The 21,533-nt window shown below is 33.9% G+C and overlaps 1 protein-coding gene across 2 annotated transcripts in view; it reads right to left on the bottom strand.

The window, feature by feature from the left end:
* Nucleotides 1-21,533, bottom strand: part of LOC115443210 — a 31,601-nt gene that overhangs the window by 3,178 nt on the left and 6,890 nt on the right. For both annotated transcript variants that reach the window (XM_037442881.1, XM_037442883.1), the window contains exons 3-4: nucleotides 3,839-3,911; nucleotides 2,666-2,692 (exon numbers count right to left, since the gene is read on the bottom strand). In XM_037442881.1, coding sequence (XP_037298778.1) covers nucleotides 2,666-2,692; nucleotides 3,839-3,911 — 100 coding nt within the window. The remainder of the gene's footprint in view (nucleotides 1-2,665; nucleotides 2,693-3,838; nucleotides 3,912-21,533) is intronic.

The raw sequence follows: 21,533 nt of genomic DNA, 5'->3' as shown, positions 1-21,533 counted from the left end.
GCTGTCAAGAAGAATCAAGTAACGTTAATACGAAGTAATGTCAAGTTACTAAAGAGTTAAAGGAAGCTGTAGAAGAAGTAAATAATGACGAGAAAACAGTAAGCGAGATACAGCCACAACTACATTAATAAATAGAAGAATGTGAGTTTGAAGAGGAAAATCAGAATCAAGTTCTAATAAGTTTAATATTGAAGAGATAAAGGAGAAAGATAAAGAAGAAACAACAATAAACGAAAGCTAGCAACAATGAAAGAGCGAGATATTACAAAATGAGAACAAATCATGAAAGAATGGACAACTAAAACATTAATCAGAAAATTTGAAAATTCAAAGCAATTAAAGTAAGTGATATAAATAACGTGACATTAATATTATATAAACAAACTAAGTTATCACCTATGTACAAACATAATAAACTCTATATGATATATACAAAATCGTATTTAATAAAAGCAAAAAAAAAACAATTAAATACCCGTTTAAACACCAATTCGAAACACGCGAAACTAAAACAATATAGAAATTTCTAAATAAACAGTGAAAGTGAATTGAAAGTATGCATAATATTTGATTGGGCGTGAAATATTTTATATATTGTACATTCAAGTACAAAAATAGCTGAACAAAAACCTCGACATACTAAATTTCCTCTACAAGACTTCACTCTAATAAACTACAATTAAAGATTTTCGTTTAAGCCTACATTATTTTCCCGTTACAGATGTTTTGAAGAACTGGTTTGGTTCAGCTTTTTTTTATTGCTTTGAATGACGAGACGAGCATTCGCCTGATGGCAAGCGATACGACCGCCCACAAACATTAGAAACACCATCCAACACCTTGAATTACAAAGTATTGTTTGGTATTCCAATGCGCTCGCCATCCTGAGATATAGTTGTTAAGTCTTATTATGTCCAATAGTTACACTGACTACAATGTCCTTCAAACCGGAACACAACAATGACTACACACTGCTGCTTGGCAGAAATAGACATTGCAGTAGTACCTACCCTGGCGGACTCTCACATATAAAAGACCTACCACCAGTTCAGCTGTTTTCTTTCTAACTATACCCATTGCTAAGGTAACTATTGGCATAACCAATTGTTTGGGCACACGTTTTTACAGACTTCACACGCTGAGGCAACTTTGCGACCCAATTCGTCCACAATTAACAAAGTGATTAAGAATTCGCGTGATCTTGTGACCTTATTGTGTTACGCTTAGAATTTATTTTCCCTTGCCTGTCTTACTTCAGACAAATTTGATTTATTTTCTCTTGCACTGCATAATGTATGAAATGTATCTGTTCTTATAATTTTCAACCTTTTTTTGATCAATTAGTATGTATGACTATTACGTGGTAATTGAGAAGGCAGTAAGGCAGAAAAAGCCGTTCTGTTCCATTACATGGCCTATTAGATTATCTTATCTTACTGCTGTTAATCAAACAAGAAAATGCATTTCCAACTTACGTCGATGTATGAAACCTAGATAGGAAGAAAGTTCGTTTAACGTCTCCAAACCAATAATAAAAATTTGGTTGTTTTGAATTACTGCCTTAGCGATTGCCACCGTAGTATCCTGAATCAATAATCTGTGTACAGTATAGTATAAGTTACTAAGTATTATATAAAAAAAGAAATAAATCAAATGTATAGATAATACACTAAAAAAAAATGATTAAATACAATTTCCAAACGGGTTGATATTTAGTATTCTACTTGACGGATATAGTAAAGTAGTATATCTATACTAATATATAAAGATGAAGAGTATGTTTGTACGAACGCCCTTATCTCAGGAACTACTGAACCGATTTTGAATTTTTTTTCACTAACAGAAAGCTACATTACTTCTGAGTGCTATAGGCTATTTTTCATCCCCGGAAAAACTATTTCATACGGACAGAGCCTCATCAAAATTATTAATAAATCAAACCTCAGCTTCATAAGTTATTAAAAACACCTTAATAATTTATTTGATCTTAGTAACCATGTATATTTTTTTTAGATTACGTAATTAATAAAAACCTATTTGATCTTAGTTGTTAACGATGTATAATTATATCCAGATTACGTAATAAAAAAAACAATATTATACAAATCTGAATGAATATTGAAAGTGAATATTTTAAATAAATGCTGTGTTATAGGCGGACTTATTATTTAAAATTAAATTAGCTGAGCATGAATAGATGGCGTTAACGGTGTAGTGACCTCCCTTAGGGACCTTATCCACATGGTAAAATAAACGCAGCGGTTAATCGAAGCGTTTTGACGCTCGGTGATATGTGATATAAATAAGCAATTGTCATGTAAATATAGTGATCGTTGTGAGTTTAGTGTTATTGTAACCCGGTTGGACTTGTTGAAAATTATATTTTTATACTAGACTTGAAGGACAGTATACTAAAACTGCTTAAGGAAATTCTGCTGAATAAATTATAAAGAAAAAAGATTATTAAAATAATGTTACTGGCAACATGAAACTATATCGTAAATATTCAATTTAGATTCTAGAGTATTCTATCATATAAAGCCGGAAACGTTAGATGGGGAGAGGAATATCTAATCAAAAGTATAATATATTTTAACTGAATATAAAATTTAGTTAAATTTTCAACAAGCCACTTGTAAGAGACCGTATACATCTGTGTACATACCGTTCCTAGACCTTGACTTTCGTTGTTCTGCAAGAATATACCATAAAACATTTAAAAAGGTCACTATCGTAAAATTTTACGAGTAAAAGTCAATATACACATACACACTATTATAATACAGTAACAACTACCGAAACCAATTTTTCATATATGTACATTGATAACAAAGTTTTTATGTAATTAAATCGACGCGTATATTTTTCTATTTCTAAAAATACATGCGTCTTTTTAAATGTTACAATGCAAAGGCCTTTCATGTCACATATAATGGACATGATGAACCTTTATAATTTAGTAAATTTAATGTTGAGAATTAAATTTTTTGTTTCGCTAATAATATGAATAGGACCTATATAAGGAGGTAAAAAAATGCAACATTGTAAAAAACAGAAAAGTAAGATATAAGTAGATACAATCATTTAAACTAATGTAAAAAATATAAATAAATAAATAAACGTCTGCTATTTTTAATGTTTATGGGTAGACGGCATTTGTAATCAGATGACTGATTTGATCATCATTTATAAGCCAGTGACCCGAAATAACTTACGCACCAATTTTCCTGTGGCTTTATTATCTAGAATAATCAAGACCTTTCAATTAATTTTCTGTTCCGTATATCTTATAGAATCAAGTAGAATTCTTTTATAATGTATATTTACGGACGATCTTACCACCAGGAGATCAACTCCTAATGCTAGTCAGGTTTGATAGGCTCGCTCCCTATCACGGAATACAGGGCCAAAGATGGGTTCAGAAATTACACCTGCCTACCCCTTTGGGGATAAAAAGGCTTTATATACTCATTTTTTGCTTTGTATGACAAGAGCTTGCCGTTCGCCTGATGGTGAGCGATACGACCGCCCATAAACAGTAGAAACAACATCAACACCTTGAATTACAAAGTATTGTTTTATTATAATAATAATAAAATATTTATTTGAAACATAACATTACTAGCATTCGGTGCAAAAATAAAACGCTTCGGCGGTGCGCTAACTAATTCTAGATCTTTCTTTGATCTCATTTACGAATGCAATATCAAGCATTATGTTTTTGTTTATAGGCTAACGAGCATACCGTTCAGCCGATGGTAAATGATCACCGCCCACGAACATCTACAATACCAGAGGGCACAGATGTTTTAGTATAGGTAGTAAGAATAATACTTACGGAATCTGGAGGTAGTATCTGCGGCGCTCACAACTAGCGCGCACAGAGCCAGCGCTGCACACCATCTCAGCATCTGGAATGACCAGGGACATCTTTTATTTTTTATTTCTTTGAATGATGAGACGTTTTGCCGTTCGCCTGATGGTAAGCGATACGACCGCCCATAATTCCGAGACATGAGAAGTTGTCTTATATGTCCAGTAGTTACACTGCCTATAATGTCCTTCAAACCGGAACACAACAGTAACTATATACTGCTGCTTAGCCGCGGAATTAGACATTGCGGTAGTACCTACCCAGGCGGACTTTTACATATAAGAGACCTACCCCCAGCGAGCATTACCTGGGCATACTGGATATTAACATCTGATATGAAGTATTTTAAATTGCATTTTAGTTTTCACTGGAGATTGAGTGCTCGCAAGAACGAAATGTTATTGTGTGTGAATCTTCCTAATACCCGCTCTATATAAATAAATAAAATAAAATAAAATACTTTATTTATCACGTAGGCGAACAAAGTTGCACTTATGATACGTCAAAACAAAGAATAAGAATAATTATTATTTCTAAACAACTATTAAAATCACTTATATAACTATGGAGATTTTAAATTAGGGATAAAGTTTATACAAAAGACTAGGTACAAACCGAAGTAACCAGCTCGGGCTGGCAAGTAGGGGGAATAGAAGGGTAACGCGTCGCGATCCTCACCGGCGAGGACATGAGCCCTAACCTAGCTAACCTACCAGCCTTTCACTAGCTACCTAAGTGATGACTACCCGAAGAAGAAAGGCAGAAAGAAACTCTGGGCTTTCTTTTTGTCATCAATTGTTCAGTACTTCTTTTGTATTTTTTCCAAGTCTTTCTTGTACATAGTCACAATAGTTATATAAGCTAATGCACGCACATCACCGTTAACATGGGATAAGATGAAATCCAATCGACGAAACCTGGAGCGGCATAAAATAAAATTAGCGATAGCAAATAAAAGAGAACATAGATTCATACTTAAATAACGGCGTACAGCGTGCATTCGCCTACATTTACAATCATAGTTTTCAATCATGAGAAAAGAAAAAAAATAGTGATATTGAACAGGCAAACACAACATGATCGGGTGGTCGTCTTTCAAAAATTACATTTCATTAAGATATGATATGATTATGTCAAATTAGAACTATAGAAATGTCATTATTTAATAAAAAAGCATGTGAGACATGTAACAAAGACATTTTAGGCAGTTAATTAATTACTAATGTGTGCTAACATGGTGGGTCATTGTGTGCAGGACAAACTTTCCAAACCGTCTTATCATTAAGGTAATCAGATACAGTATAGTATCCTTTACACATTAATTCACGCTTAACATAACACTTGAATTTTTGTTCGGTCAAATTGGTAATTTCGAAGGGAAGTTTATTATAGAACTTAATGCTATTAACTAAGAAAGATTTATTGGTTTTACAGAGCCTATGATTAGGGACAACCAATTTATTTTTATTTCTGGTATTTAGACTATGCAAGTCACTGTTTTTAATAAAAGTACTAAGGTTTTTACGTACGTACATTATATTCTGAAAAATATATTCGGCCGGCAAAGTCAGTATATTCACCTCCTTAAACATTTGCCTAAGGGAATCATGAGAGCGAAGGTTGTAAATAGCTCTAATCGCTCGTTTCTGCAAGATAAAAATGGTCTGCAGATCTGCAGCAGAGCCCCACAGAAGAATACAATAGGACATAATGCTGTGTAAGTATGCAAAATACACTAGCCTTGCCGTAGCCACGTCAGTTAATTGTCTAATCTTTCTAATAGCAAACACGGCAGAGCTCAGTTTACTAGAATTTTTTTGAATATGGGGGCCCCATTGCAATTTACTATCGATTGAAACCCCGAGGAAGACCGTTGAGGGAACTAATTCTAATTTATCCCCATCTAAATCAATATTTAGTTCCTTTTTTTTATTCAGTAACGAAAATCTGACACATTTCGTTTTTGCGGCATTTAAAAGTAAATTATTAGAAGAGAACCAGTCAGAAATCAAACTAAGTACTTCTATTTAACTTAAAAATAATCGAAGTGTCGTCAGCGAACAATACTACATCTGCCATATTATCAACCATGTAAGGCAGGTCATTTATGTAAACTAAGAATAGGAATGGACCCAATATGGAACCCTGGGGAACCCCAATTCTAACTGCGGACCCGGCAGAGGAGACGTTGTCGATAAATACTTTTGATTTCGACCTGATAAATATGAAGATATTAGTTTAAGTCCAATTCCTCTAATACCATAATAATGAAGCTTTAAAATGAGGGTTTTGTGATCGACGCAATCGAATGCCTTGGAAAGATCACAAAAGACCCCCAGTGCATCCTGGGATCCCTCCCAAGCATCTAACACAGCTTTGACTAAAGCACGTCCAGCATCTTGCGTGGATCTGCCTTTTGTAAAGCCGAATTGTCTATTATGTAAGATCCCATTTTTATTAAAAACACCAGCATTTGGTTAAGCATTAGTTTTTCAAATACCTTACTTAAGGCTGGTAAAATAGAAATAGGTCTGAAATTAGAGGGGTGTTAGAACAACCTGCTTTAAAAATTGGTACTACTTTACTAACCTTCATAAGATCAGGAAATATGCCGTCTCTGACGCAGCAGTTAAAGATTTCCGCAAGAATTGGGGCAATGTTGTCTATTACTGACTGCAACGCTTTAACAGATAAACCCCATAGGTCTTCAGTGCTTTTTATGTTTAAGCTCTTAAATACTTTTATTATATCAGAGTGCGTAACAAACTCAAATTCGAAATTTGGAATCGACAGATCAACATTTTGTTTTAAGAACGACTCAGCTGCCCCTGGTGAGGATGGCAGACATTTTGTCGTTTGAAAAGGTATGTTAGTAAAAAAATGTTCAAAGTAATTAGCTATTCTATATTTATCTGAAACTAGCTCGTCATTAATGTTCAATAAAATCTTGTCATTAGTTTTATTTTTGCCAGTTTCAGTATTAATAATTTTCCAAGTAGTTTTAATTCTATTATCTGAGTTTTTAATATGACTACTGATATAGGCAGCTTTAGCATACCTACATACACGTTTAAAAATTTGAGAGTATGTTCTCACATAATTATTAAATTCGACATTGGGTGTAAAGGACCTTCTGTCATATAATTCATAGAGAACATCTCTACTACGTCTAATACCGTTTGTTGCCCAAGCACTGAATGATATTTTATTTTTTAGTGGCACTGATTTTACACTACATGTTTTATTAAATATGTTTGTAATACCATTTAATAATGTTTTAAACATATTATTTGGGTTGTCTGAACCGCAAGTCAGCATAGGCAACACCAAATTAAGCCTAGCACTAAATTTCTGTAGATTATATTGGGTTAGGGGTCTAAATTGTACTATGTTCTTACTTCTATTGCTTTCACAATTCAGTTTGACCATATTACAAGCTTAGCCTCTTATTCATAGACATTATTTATCCAAGGAAGGAGCATTGCTGTGATAACAAGTCTGTTTCTCAGCTTTATTTATCTGACAGCTCGCTGTTTGTTCAGCTTTGTTTATCTGACAGCCAACTAGATTAAAGTTGTATCTCAATATTAGCCAATCACAATGGCCCTATGTCTACGCACTGCGAAGGCTGCCATGCCGTCAGCACTAAAAAACAGACTTGTTATCGCAGCAATGCTACGTCTTTAGATAAATAACGTTTATGAATAACGGGGTTAGCCTTTAATTAAAAAAAAAATGAAAATCGGATTTTGGTCTACCGATCACAACAAATTAAGCTAACAAAAATTTAAGGATCACAAACATAAACAAAAGACGACATTCATTCTATATTTATTGAATCAAAAAACATAGCATTAGAAAAATGGAATATAGCATGTCAAGGATTAATTAACATCGGAGATAAAATCGACTGTACGTACTTCATGAGAGCAAACTACAATACACAATTACGCGGGAAATTTCGCAATTCGCTAATGCAAAGTGACGTTGATGGAAGCGTGGCTTATTAGGCCCAGAGTTTTTTAAATAATTTAGTTCTGGCTAAGGACTGGTGTCTGCGTTTAATGGAATAAAGGCTGGTCATTCTGCCGTGGTTATCAAGAGGGCAATTAACTGCCGTGCTATACTCAAAAACGGTATCTCAAAAAAAATCAACATCTAGATTTTTATGTCGTCAGATAGCTTAAACAATCCATCCAATGAAGTTACCTAAATAACGGTATCTTGTTTAGAACTTGTTAAAAAAACCCTTAAAAGAGTTTCTCTATATCAATTTTACTTACCAAACTATAAAACTATATTTACAAAACTTCGATTATCTCGAAATAAGATTTCCATGACATACCGCTTTCGAAATTCGGCTCATTTGAAGTACGACATTGTACCGGCTCAATGTTAAAATGAGGCTACTCTTACAAACTCTTTTTCGTGTCGAGTCCTACCCAACTCTAAGCAGAATAAGTCAAAGGCGGTCAATTTATTATTATTGATTTGAAATGTACGTTAAAAGAACTTCCATCCTATCTTATCTTCTAAATTAATCGCATTTGACGCCCCATAACATCATAGGAGGGAATACGCACGCGCGGTAAATAGGTGCACCAGTTGCGTTTCTGCCAACACCAACCCTTTTGAAGATTAAAGGCACGTGTGTTTAATAAAATTAACAAATAATTAATTCACGAGTTCTAACAATATTTATGTCACTCATAAAAAGTTTTATTAAAAAATTACATGTTTTTTACAGTTACTAACAGCGGTTCAACAATATTTTTTTTTAAAAACAATGTATTTACCAGGGGTATCCAAACTAGACCATGGCTGTACCTTACGATACCATAGAGACATACTATCATATATAAAAAAAATGAAAAAATCGTAGTCTTCAAATGACAACCCTGCCTCATCAAATATTGTCAACTTACAGAAGCATCTCTAAACGATTTGCAACGCTCGTTAAAATTTTAGGCAAACATAACTGCTTATTTCGTAAGCCATGCAACTTAACACCGAAGCGGCAGGTGGGGTGATTAAGGTCATCACTTAGGTTCAAAATGTTCGACCTAGAATGATAATTGTGATGACAAAATTGTCATAGTTAAACTTTAGTATCTAAGTAATTATAATCTAGAAATATCTTAATAATCTGAGACATAAGTTCTTTTTTATGTCCCAAGATCGAAGTATTATTTTTTTCAGAATTTAATGATATAAGTATGTGATGTAAGATGTAATACATCTTTACATGGTATATTTTGTATGGTTACTAACAAATCAATAATTAATAAGTTTTATACCAATCAGGGTATTATCAAATATGGCTTAAAAGCCATTCCAAATGTACGCCAAAATTACAATCACCAAACACTAGCTATTGTTTAAAAAGACAAAGTGCAAATTATACTTGACTATCCTACCTCAAAAGTCTTGATTTGCTTTAATCATAAAAATAACTATTTCGGAAATCCTTCTGAAATATTGTGATTAAAAATCACCCATATTGGCTCATTTCAATTTATTGCGGTATGTGGTCAACTAGTTCAGTATAGAAGCCTAAAAATGATGGAATTCGATTACAAAATTTCATCCAAAATCAAAAACGTTCAAAAGTTACTCAATATGCTATTTATTATCATCCAATTTGTGAATATTGTTTTTACAAAAACTATCATGATTTTTTTAGTGAAAGAATCCAACCAATTCACACGTATGTACCAGGGTCTCATAAATTCATAGAAGGTAAAGTTGACAAATAGTTCACAGTTATGTGTTACTATTAACAACTCGCCTTCACTCGAAGGAGGCCAATGCAACAAAAATAAGACATGATATTGATGTTATTAGTTTAAAACTATACATTCACCAACGTCATTGGTCTTTACTTTGGTCAAACTTTGTCAAAACTTTGAATCCAACATAAAAGATATAACTGCACGAATAATATAATGTATCAAAGCACTAACTCTCTGCCTGCAGCTTTGCACGCGTAGAAATCTCTGCACGCCTGCAAGAATTCTAATCAGTTTTAAAGTGAATTACAAATATCTTAAAATTAAAATGAGTATTTCGCAAACAAAACACGATCACATGAATGAAATGACATTTGACATATTATCTATATATTAATGTCAAATGAAACCGTTGACAGATACCCCATGTTCTTTTTTCAAATCGCAGTGTCATCTATTGCATAAGAACTGTGAGCTTAGCAAGTCTCGGACGATTATGTCATTTCTTTTTGTCAAGTTACTTTGAACAAACTGTTAAAGTTTTTATATAACTTGTTATTTTTCGATATTCGATAAGATTTGCGCAGTCAGATGTTAACTGTTTAAAAGTAGAATCATTATAAGAATGACGCTACAAAAAAAGGTAAAAATACGGAGAAGTGCGAGTCGGTCTCGCGTACTGAGGCTTTCATATAAACTTGGGTAATGTAATATTATTAAAAAGAGGTGTAATAAAGAGAGGTGATCGAGAGGCCTCCGCGACGCGACGTCCTCAGCACTCGCCCCTGAGGATGACCTACTTAATAGGTCGAAACTGGTCGGCGATTCCGACTACTTTTTATACGTGAGTAAAACCGTGTTGTCTTCGACTAATTTGGGTAATGTATCTAAGTATGTATGTTCAAACTTAATTTTGCCGTTCCATCCCTAGTCAAGGCTATTGCACTAACTACAAATAATAAATTTGTAATAGTAACTTTTTTATTTATTTGTTATTAGTTTTCAGATTTTTTTCTTTTTATGTGGCGTAAGAATTCTTGCCAAGTTAGATTTTTTAAAACTTAAAGAGATGTGCTCTTCGCGTTCCTGAGAAAAAAGGTCTTAACAGAGAGACTAACGAACGAAAAGTAATCCCAAAAGATTTCTTTTAGAAGTATGGAACACTAAAAACGGGATTTTTTTATACATTATTAACTTTCGCTTGCATTTTTCTAAAATGTGTGTTACGTAAAATACAATTTTAACCTTAAAATATTGACGAACGAAACAAAAATCACTTGACCATTATGTGGATACAATCGATTATAATTTATTATTTGTTCAAAATTAAAACATAAGAGTAAAATTGAGTAGCGTATTATCCAGTAGGCATTAATCGATTCGGCCGTAATGCCAACGACACTAACAAGACAATGTGAATAATGTGGTGGAAATAATTGCTGCGGTCTGCTGATCGCCTGGTATTTTATATTGACATTTTAATTCAATTACGGTTAAGTTAGTAACTTATTTATTGTTCTCTAATGAAAAGGTTTAAAAATAATTATAAAAACAATTTTTTTTTTTATCTATGGCTAAAATAAAATTTGAAAACAGTGTAAACAATATTTTTCATCCGAAAGGTGACAAATTATAATATATCGTAATACATTCTAGAAGAAATGTTGTTAATGGGCTAAGACAGAGAGACTATTATCAAGAAGCTGATTTACGAACTATCCTGGGACATAGTCAAAATAAAATGCCGGTTGTTAGCGAACATAATCGACTTTATGAGATCCTGGTCAGTAAAACAACCACTTTAATAAAAATATCAAAAAATATAATTTATTCATTATCGAATGCCTAGACGGCTACAGCTTCCTTTACATCCGACATAATGACCTCGGATATTTTGAGGTACGGAAGAAGGCATGGGAAAAATCTAGACATTACTAAAATTATCTTTAAGGAAACGTCTTATTTCCGCACACCACGACATATCATGCTGTCAGCTTTGCTTCGTGATTGTAAGAGAAAGTAATTGCATATTAAGTACGTATTTAGTTATTACCTTTTTCGCGACTTTTCGTGCCCTAAAGTGCTACCGCCCCGCCTTAACCAGAGGTGACCGGGCAGTTTTGTTAGTCTTCCCGGCCTTACAACCCGACATGAAATCCACTCGAAAAGAAGGAAACACGGACGGCCGCCGCATCGACTCCTTAACACTATATATATGTGGCCCTCTTCGGCGCATTAGGGACGGCTGCGGACTTCCCGCCTAATATAGCTGTCGAAATGTGAATGTCATAGCATTTCTACCTACCTGAAAGGGGAAAGATTCATGATGCTTATATTTTTTTTTTCCATATTTAGAAACCCGTGAAATCAGAAGTGTTAGACACAAGCTAGATACGAACTTTTCTTGAAATACAGACAGAAAAACATCCACATATTCCGCATATTGGTTCATTCATTCACACCTCACGTAACAAAATCTAGTTTTCCATACAAAACGTAATAAAATCCGTTTCTCATACGACGCTTGACGCAACCATATCGCACACCGACAATCGGACCATCAAATTGATATGATGCTGCGGTTAGTTGACGGCTTTACTTAATAGTCCCGCGAGATGAAAACTGGGAATACTTTTCTTCTTGCTTTTTTCTATTTTCTTGCGGGTCGAGAACAGAATCAGATAAAGTAACTTTTAGATATTTAATTAATTTGATTTATTTAGAAGCTTTTGTTCGTAATTTTAATTTTTAATAACAGTTATTTAATTTTTTTATGTAATGATATACTTGAAGGATACACTGGGAGGTGGAATCAATGCCCACGTGAGAATTGATAGGATTATAATAATAATATCAACCCTTTATTTTATTGGTACTGTCCCGCTGCTGGGCATGGGTTTATTCTATTACTGAGAGGGATTAGGCCTTCGTCCACCACGCTGGCCTAGTGCAGATTGGTTGACTTCACATACCCTCAAAATTCTTATAGAGAACCTCATAGACATGCAGGTTTCCTCTCGATGTTTTCCTTCACCATTCAATCAAGCTATAATACACAAAGAATACCTACATCACCTTTTAAGAAGTCAGAAGTGCGTGCCCTTGAGTTTTGAACCTGCAGACCTTCGTCTCAGCAGTCCGTTCTACTCCCAATTAGGCTGTCGCCGGTTCATAATATTAAATTCCAAAACACACGACTCAGTATAACGATTCTTTTTGGACTTTTAGACAGTATGATAATTGTAGACTTTACACTCTATCACATCATGGAACGGAAATAAGATAATTAAAATGTGGATGCCAAGTTAGAGCTTGTGTTGTTATTTCAATATTACCGGATACGATGAGATTTGCTCCAAACAAAATAAGGAAAAAAATAGAAGAAATGTGAACGAAATATTAACAAATATAATGTTTATGAATATGTATGAATGTGTTTTACGTTCTCTAATATACAAATTAATACACATAACGGGTGTAATTTTATTCAATCGTGCTAAATTATGTTGTTCGAAAAAGTTCGTGTTGTGTAATTTGAATTGTTTTGTTTTTATTCATGTTTATAGTGAGAGGTCGCAAAATATCTCTAATGTTACGTGTATTCGATCACAGAATGGGAATATAACGGCTAGTCAATTATTTTGTAGGATTTTTCTTTCATTCAGTTATAATAATAATAATAATAACATTACTTATTTAATCTATATATATAAAAATCAATTGCTGTTCGTTAGTCTCGCTAAAACTCGAGAACGGCTGAACGGATTTATCTTATCTTGGTCTTGAATTATTCGTGGAGGTCTAGGGAAGATTTAAAAGGTGAGAAAAATTCGAATAATTGCCGGGAAAATCCTCAAAACAGCATTTTTCTATTTCCCATACAAACGTTTTCTAACTAATACGTAGAGTCAATTTGAGCTTTATTGCTATTGTATAAAGTTCACTGTTGTCTAAGCAATGTAGGTGTGTTCCTAACATCAAAGCAGTGTGCGTTGGAGCACAGAATATAATAATGTAATGTCGCGTTCTGAAACTCAACAAAAGTGATATCGCGGACCCGACTAAATTGAACAGTCACAAAATTTAATATATCATTAGTTATTTGGTTGGCTTCACGATATTATTTCTTTTGTTTTACTTTAAAATGCATGTTTTCGTTATGGACAATTTTTGAGCTACTTTTGCATATCTATACTTATAATAAATCTGTAGAGAGGTCAATTCTGTACATGAAATATATTTCCAAAATAACTGGGGGTGATTAGGGATCGATACTGATGCCAAAAATGCAATTAGTAAAATTTTTGTCTGTCTGTCTGTATAACCGTTATAGAAACAAAAACTACTCGACGGATTTTAACTTAACTTGGTACAATTATTTTTCATACTCCTGAGCTGGTTATAGTATACTTTTCATCACGCTACAATTAATAGGAGCATAGCAGTGATGGAAAATGTTGGGAAAACGGGAGAAGTTACTCCATTTTTTAAGCTTCCGTCATTTCGTGTGCAACCTTAATGGTTAAAAGTTCCTTCGATTTCACCAGGATCCCATTATCAGACCCTGACCGGACAATCGGACCACCTGCATACCACCATAAATTAAAAAAACATCCCGACAAATTGAGCACCTTCTCCATTTTTGAAACCCGAAATCCACGCGGGCGAAGCTGCGGGCGGAAGCTAGTCTATATATATAAAAATAAATTGCTGTTCGTTAGTCTCGCTAAAACTCGAGAACGGCTGAACGGATTTATCTTATCTTGGTCTTGAATTATTCGTGGAGGTCTAGGGAAGATTTAAAAGGTGAGAAAAATTCGAATAATTGCCGGGAAAATCCTCAAAACAGCATTTTTCTATTTCCCATACAAACGTTTTCTAACTAATACGTAGAGTCAATTTGAGCTTTATTGCTATTGTATAAAGTTCACTGTTGTCTAAGCAATGTAGGTGTGTTCCTAACATCAAAGCAGTGTGCGTTGGAGCACAGAATATAATAATGTAATGTCGCGTTCTGAAACTCAACAAAAGTGATATCGCGGACCCGACTAAATTGAACAGTCACAAAATTTAATATATCATTAGTTATTTGGTTGGCTTCACGAAATTATTTCTTTTGTTTTACTTTAAAATGCATGTTTTCGTTATGGACAATTTTTGAGCTACTTTTTCATATCTATACTTATAATAAATCTGTAGAGAGGTCAATTCTGTACATGAAATATATTTCCAAAATAACTGGGGGTGATTAGGGATCGATACTGATGCTAAAAATGCAATTAGTAAAATTTTTGTCTGTCTGTCTGTATAACCGTTATAGAAACAAAAACTACTCGACGGATTTTAACTTAACTTGGTACAATTATTTTTCATACTCCTGAGCTGGTTATAGTATACTTTTCATCACGCTACAATTAATAGGAGCATAGCAGTGATGGAAAATGTTGGGAAAACGGGAGAAGTTACTCCATTTTTTAAGCTTCCGTCATTTCGTGTGCAACCTTAATGGTTAAAAGTTCCTTCGATTTCACCAGGATCCCATCATCAGACCCTGACCGGACAATCGGACCACCTGCATACCACCATAAATTAAAAAAACATGCCGACAAATTGAGCACCTTCTCCATTTTTGAAACCCGAAATCCACGCGGGCGAAGCTGCGGGCGGAAGCTAGTAAATATAATATAAATAACATAATATTTTCTTCTTGAAAAATATAATATAATAATTATGGATTGAATATTATTATGCATGTAGTACTAACATGCCATTTAATAAATGTGTAGGTTAACAAAATATCAATAACCAATTTTAAAACAAAAAACCTAACAAAATATTATTTTTTTCTTGAAAAAATCCTAATGAAATATCTAACAGTTACTAGGAATTCATAAGCAATCGAAGGTCTTCAACCTTTAACTGAAAAACACCTCTAACACAATTCCCACCAATCATGACTCAGCATTAGTACTATCGATTTCCCTGATTGGCCTATTTAAAATGCCGAATAATTTTCACCAATCACATGTGATTTTAGGCGTAACATGACGTAAGGTATTGCGTTATATTATATACTTTCATGGATGCGCGGAAGATTATGACCTTTTACCTTCACTTATTTACAAACGTTAGAAGTGTTGCGTGACTCGCGACCTTAAAAAGGCTTTGAAACTTTCGTTTTCACTTGACACAAGACATAAACGAGGATGCGGAATGAAGAAGCCGATATTAAATCGACACAATTTAATTTTGCATGAATAATGTATGAAGTAAACACTGTTTTGTAGAACATTTGCGTTCAAATTTGAGCCTTACGACGCTAGCTTGACGAAATAATATGAAATATATCTTAAGATGGGTATTTAAAACTTTATTTTACTGTTATTAATGAGCACATTTGGTTTTAAAAAATTATGCTAAAACCTACCTACATAACTTTGCTTAGAAACAATGGACAAAATATTATTTATTTATTTCGCTGTTTTATATCTACGATTACAGGCTAATCTATTACAAAAGTGTAACACACATAGGTAGTATTTTGTCGAAAAATCGTCACATTTTAAGTAAAGAAAATTATGGCCGCCATATTGATAAATCAATTTATAATATTATGCAGAAGAGAATTGGAACACCGCCTAAACCTCGGACGATCAACATGATCTCCGAAGGTTCATTCAAGCCGAATTTATCCCACACTACAACCTAGGTTTTACATAGTGATTATTTTATTGACGTTTCCATTGTGAATTGATAATTACTGATATCTAATACTGATAGGTAAGTATACCTACTTATTAATTAGCTAAATATGTAAAATAGAATAAAATTCGTAAATGAGAACGCTTTTACATAACAGCCTAAGTTAAAGGCGACCTTGGTTAGAGTCATGCGAAATTCGCGAAAGCCAATGTAACCTCAAGGATATTTGACAAACATAACCGTGTAGTTAGTACAGACGAAATTGAACCTATGATGTATTGTTTCATAGTAGTGGACGTGGTAGGTCCATGGATCCATTGTAGGTCCGTTTCACAATCGCACAAAATTGTGGCTCAATTTGTAAATAGCCATTCTATTGAGCAATCTGTACAGCCATCCATCTTGTTCCTAGGCCACTTACCTTAATGTCGCACAAAAATGTACGCCCATAAATAAAGACAACGGACAAAGAAATCTCAAAAATTAGACACTTAAAAATTTTCAATCATGTACTGGGATATAATAAATCATAACAAGTAATTAAATAGAAAAATAATACGATGGCACTCGTTCTAAAATTAAATTAATTCCGGCGTCATTTTTTACGGGATTATTAATTCTAAATCGAAAATGTAAAAGGCATCATACATTATTGAAGCACCCTCGATATTAACGTATTTTGCAATGGCGCCGTTCAATACAACGTTATGTCATCATTAAAGTCGCTGTATGACATAGCGTACTCGAAAATTACACTTTACCTACATTGATGGATGTCTTTACTACCGCATTTCCATGATTGCTTTAGTAGCCGCGTATGGAATTGCTACATTAGCTGTTTATAGTGTAAAGTCGAAATTCGATAAATTTATTTGCAATTAATAAATCGTAATCAATTAATTACACCGCACATATTATGTCTTTAAAATTAAATTTCGATTAGCATTTATAGATTCCCTCCCAATTACAAGGCGAATGTACCAGAAGATCATAAGCTAATTGGATGTCACGTGTTATCTTGCGCAATATTCATCAGTCAGATCGGACGGGGAATGAACTTTTACTGATTCGTTCTCTTCACTTTTATTAACGTTTAGCAAATAATATGGTATGGCTTCATACGTTTGCATTTTATGATATCCTGGTAACTACCTGTACTTGTAGAGATACTTCATGCATAGTAAGTGCCAGCAGAATAGTAGAGCCACCTTTATTGCTTACTTTCAGGTCAATGGCCATCAAAAATAAAACTTAAATCTCATTAACATCATACAACTAATAAAAAAACAGAATCTCAAAAAATTAGTACCTTAACTTCTTTTATATTTTTCAACATGGCCTCTACCAACTTTGATACTTTTTCAAACATGGAATATTAACTCTCTTCACACAGTTCATACCAACAATTCAAAATAGTTGACACATCACAGAATTTCTCAAATATTTACGTAACGTCCACTCCAATGCACTCATTTTACACGATCGATTTGTCTTCAACTAATATTTAACTAATGTTGACCCCAAACTCTCATCCCATACAGATGTTTAACTTACCCAACTTGGTTAAGTGCCGCGTTCATTGCGCATTGATGCTTAGAAATGCATTCATATTTTACTTGATAACGCCAGTTTGTAGTTTGACAATATAAAAATATTTCTCAGCTATCTAATAATTGTGTTATGCCCTATAATAATGCTTTATTTTCCTGAATGAATAAGGTAAGGACAATACATACCCAAAGTGGTTACTTTTCAATCAACGTGCCAATATTCAGTTCAGGTTTGAAGTTAATGGAATATTGTATTATAAGTGACAACAATTATTGTAGACTAGCTTTTGCCCGCGGCTCCGCCCGCGTTATAAAGTTTTTCAGGCTAAAGTTTTCCGTTTCCCGGGAGCCTATGTTCTTCCCTAACACTGTCTCTAACACTGTCTCCATACCAAATTTCATCTTAATACGTTGGGTAGTTTTTGAGTTTAACACGTTCGGGCAGACAGATGCAGCGGGGGGCTTTGTTTTATAATATATTTTTTAGAACTTTTTAAGAGGAACAATCCCGTCATACATCATTGTTGCATAACTTTAACCATTTACGCAGCGCACGCAACGGAAGCTCTCAAAACTAATAAATTGTTCCCGTTTTGCAACATGTTTCATTACTGCTCCGTTCCTATTGGTCATAGCGTGATGATATATAACTTAGAGCACTCCACAAACAAAGGGCTATTCAACAGAAAAAGATTTTTTCAGTTCGAATCGGTAGTTCCTGAGATTAGCCATTACTGCTCCGCTCCCATTGGGTTTAGCGTGATGATATATAGCCTGTAGCACTCCACGAACAAAGGGCTATCCAACGCAAAAAGAATTTTTCAGTTTGGACCGGTAGTTCCTGAGATTAGCGCGTTCAAACAAACAAACAAACTCTTCAGCTTTATATAATAGTTTAGATATTTTCATTTTGTTAAAAAAGATTTTTAAAATAAGTATACGAAAAATAAGCGGCTGTAGCTTAGTAGGGTGTGGAACAACTAAATACTGTTGCAGATTGTAACCTTTGTTGTGACTATTATTTTTATGTGTTCTATTTTTATACGTATTTCTGTGTTCTGTTGTTTGTTTGCTTAGTTACTACTTACTCCGAAATAATCACTCGTGTCAATAACACATATTTTTACTTAACTTTATTAATAACTTAGAACATATATATGTATTATTTACAACAAATACCAATAATTAACATATTCAGTTCATTTGACTAATCAGATCTTAATCTATGTCAAAATACGACATGTGAGATCAAACATTCGTGGCAACGTAACGTGTTCAGCACCGAACGTGGGATTCAATTGTTTTTGCTGAGATACCATCAGCGATGTGGGTAAATTATTTGGGTTATGTGGCAACACACGAAAGTTGAATATAAAGATGTCACCCTTTACTACTTATTGTATATATTTCATGTAGTTTTTCATGTTTGCCATTTGAGGGTATGTTGCTTTGCTAACTTTTGAATAACCTCTCATTAGCCGGTTACAATCCACTTTTGGAAATAGACCTCTCCCAAGGTACGCCAAAGAGCCCGGTAATTATTATTTCTATAATTTCAAACTTCTTAATTCTTGTTGTTGACCTAAAAAATTAATTTCAATACGTGAAGGAAAAGCATTTTATGCCTTTTTAACATACAGAAAGTATTTCCAATTATTACAGAATCTATAATAAAGAGCTTAAGTAAATAGCATTTGTATCTTTCAGTACGATGTAATCCACTTCCGAATTTATAGCAGACTCGCCTGCATCAATCGTTCGATTAAACCACCATTATGCTACATCCTCTCCTTGAATATATCGAACGTACCAGGCATACATAAGACGAAACGCATTTGTTCCCTTGTCTACCTTAAGGAGTTACATAATAAAAAAATATTTTGATATCGGTGAAAAGTGAGTGAACACCCGTGAAAGCAAACGTACGGAGCAACATGCTCGTGAATAAACCTAGTACAATTTTAATTAAATTCCTTTAAGGTGGTAGCTCAAGGTCCATTTTCATACATTTTGTTTCGGCTTTAATCTGGGTAACTAAACAAGTATTGGCAAGTAAAGAATTTAAATTCACGTCTAGTTAGTGATTAGTTCTCGCAGTTGAAGAAAAACGTAAAATAATTAATAATCATGGATATTTCGGCCTTTAAAATTTAATATGACGAAATTTTAAAGGCAGAAATATCCATGATTATTAATTATTTTTACATTTTTCTTCAACTGCGAGAACTAATCACTAACTAGACGTGAATTTAAATTCTTTACTTGCCAATACTTGTTTAGTTACCCAGATTAAAGCCGAAACAAAATGTATGAAAATGGACCTTGAGCTACCACCTTAGTATAAATAGGTTACCCAACGTTACCTCGCCCCTACATCTCTTCCACGTACCCTTCCACACATTTGGTTGCAACACTTTTCACTGATTTCTCTACTTTATCATCGTTTAAATAAGGTCTACTATTACAACTAATTCATATATTTAAACGCAGTGTAATAGTGTTACTGCGCAACATTAATGGCGAGGTTTCTCATTAATTTTTTTGCTGGCATTACATCAAATCTTAGTTACTCAATTTAATTTCACGAGAATCGTTTCCCATCGTAATTTCTTGACAAAGCTTTTTAGATAATATGTCGTCTAGTGCCGAAGGGTTGATATTTATTTATTTATTCGCACTGCCTCATAGCAGCGACAGCTTAGTTGGTTGTCGAAACAAGCGGCGATAGCCTAGTTGGTTGTGGAACCGACTGCAGAGACGAATGTCCGCAGGTTCGAAACAAAAGGGCACACACCTCTTAGTTTTCTAAAATATTATGTGTGTATTATTTGTGAATTATCGCTTGCTTTAAAGGTGCAGGAAAACATCGTGAGGAAACCTGCATACCTGAGAAGTTCTCTATAGGGATTTCGAGGATGTGTGAAGTCTACCAATCCGCGCTAGGCCAGCGTGGTGGACTAAGGCCTAATCCCTCTCAATAGTAGAGGAGGCCCGTGCCCAACAGTGGGACAGTATATAATACAGAGCTAATATTATTATTGTTATTTACTGCCACATTGTACATATAATAACAGTTCACATTATTACACTAGTATTAAACAATTGTTATCGTCACGGATATGTACAACAAGTACGGCGTATATAACATTCGCCACAGCACTCAGCAAGTAGCATATTTTTATGGCAACCCAATACCTATTATTACCTTTAGATATTTATGTAAAATCATTATGAATATGCAATTTCTAAAAGGGTACATCTCTAGATCTATCTAGATCTATATCCAGAAATGTATATAGTAACAAATAATAACAAAACTTCTGTAATTTATTATTGTTAATTGAACCCAAATTTGTACCCAAAAATAAATTTAAAATTTGTTACACTACTTTAGAAAATGTCCATTTTCTGAACTTTTTACATTCGGACATGTGCCCTTTTCGAAATTGGATATTCAATTATCATTAGGACAATTTGCAGATTTATGAATAGTACCTATAAGTAATTTTGGGTTACCTTTCGTAAAATATCATTTTTCGCCATTATCGTCCAGGACCTCAACGTCATTCGTAGCTTGGTTTTATAATTAGACTACAAATACTTCGTAGTGTAAATTTACCCCCTTATTCACAGACGTTATTTATCTAAGGACGGAGCATTGCTGTGATACCAAGTCTG

This window comes from Manduca sexta, chromosome 4, assembly GCF_014839805.1.
Source record: "Manduca sexta isolate Smith_Timp_Sample1 chromosome 4, JHU_Msex_v1.0, whole genome shotgun sequence".
Taxonomy (NCBI): domain Eukaryota; kingdom Metazoa; phylum Arthropoda; class Insecta; order Lepidoptera; family Sphingidae; genus Manduca; species Manduca sexta.
This window is presented reverse-complemented; position numbering and strand designations above follow the sequence as displayed.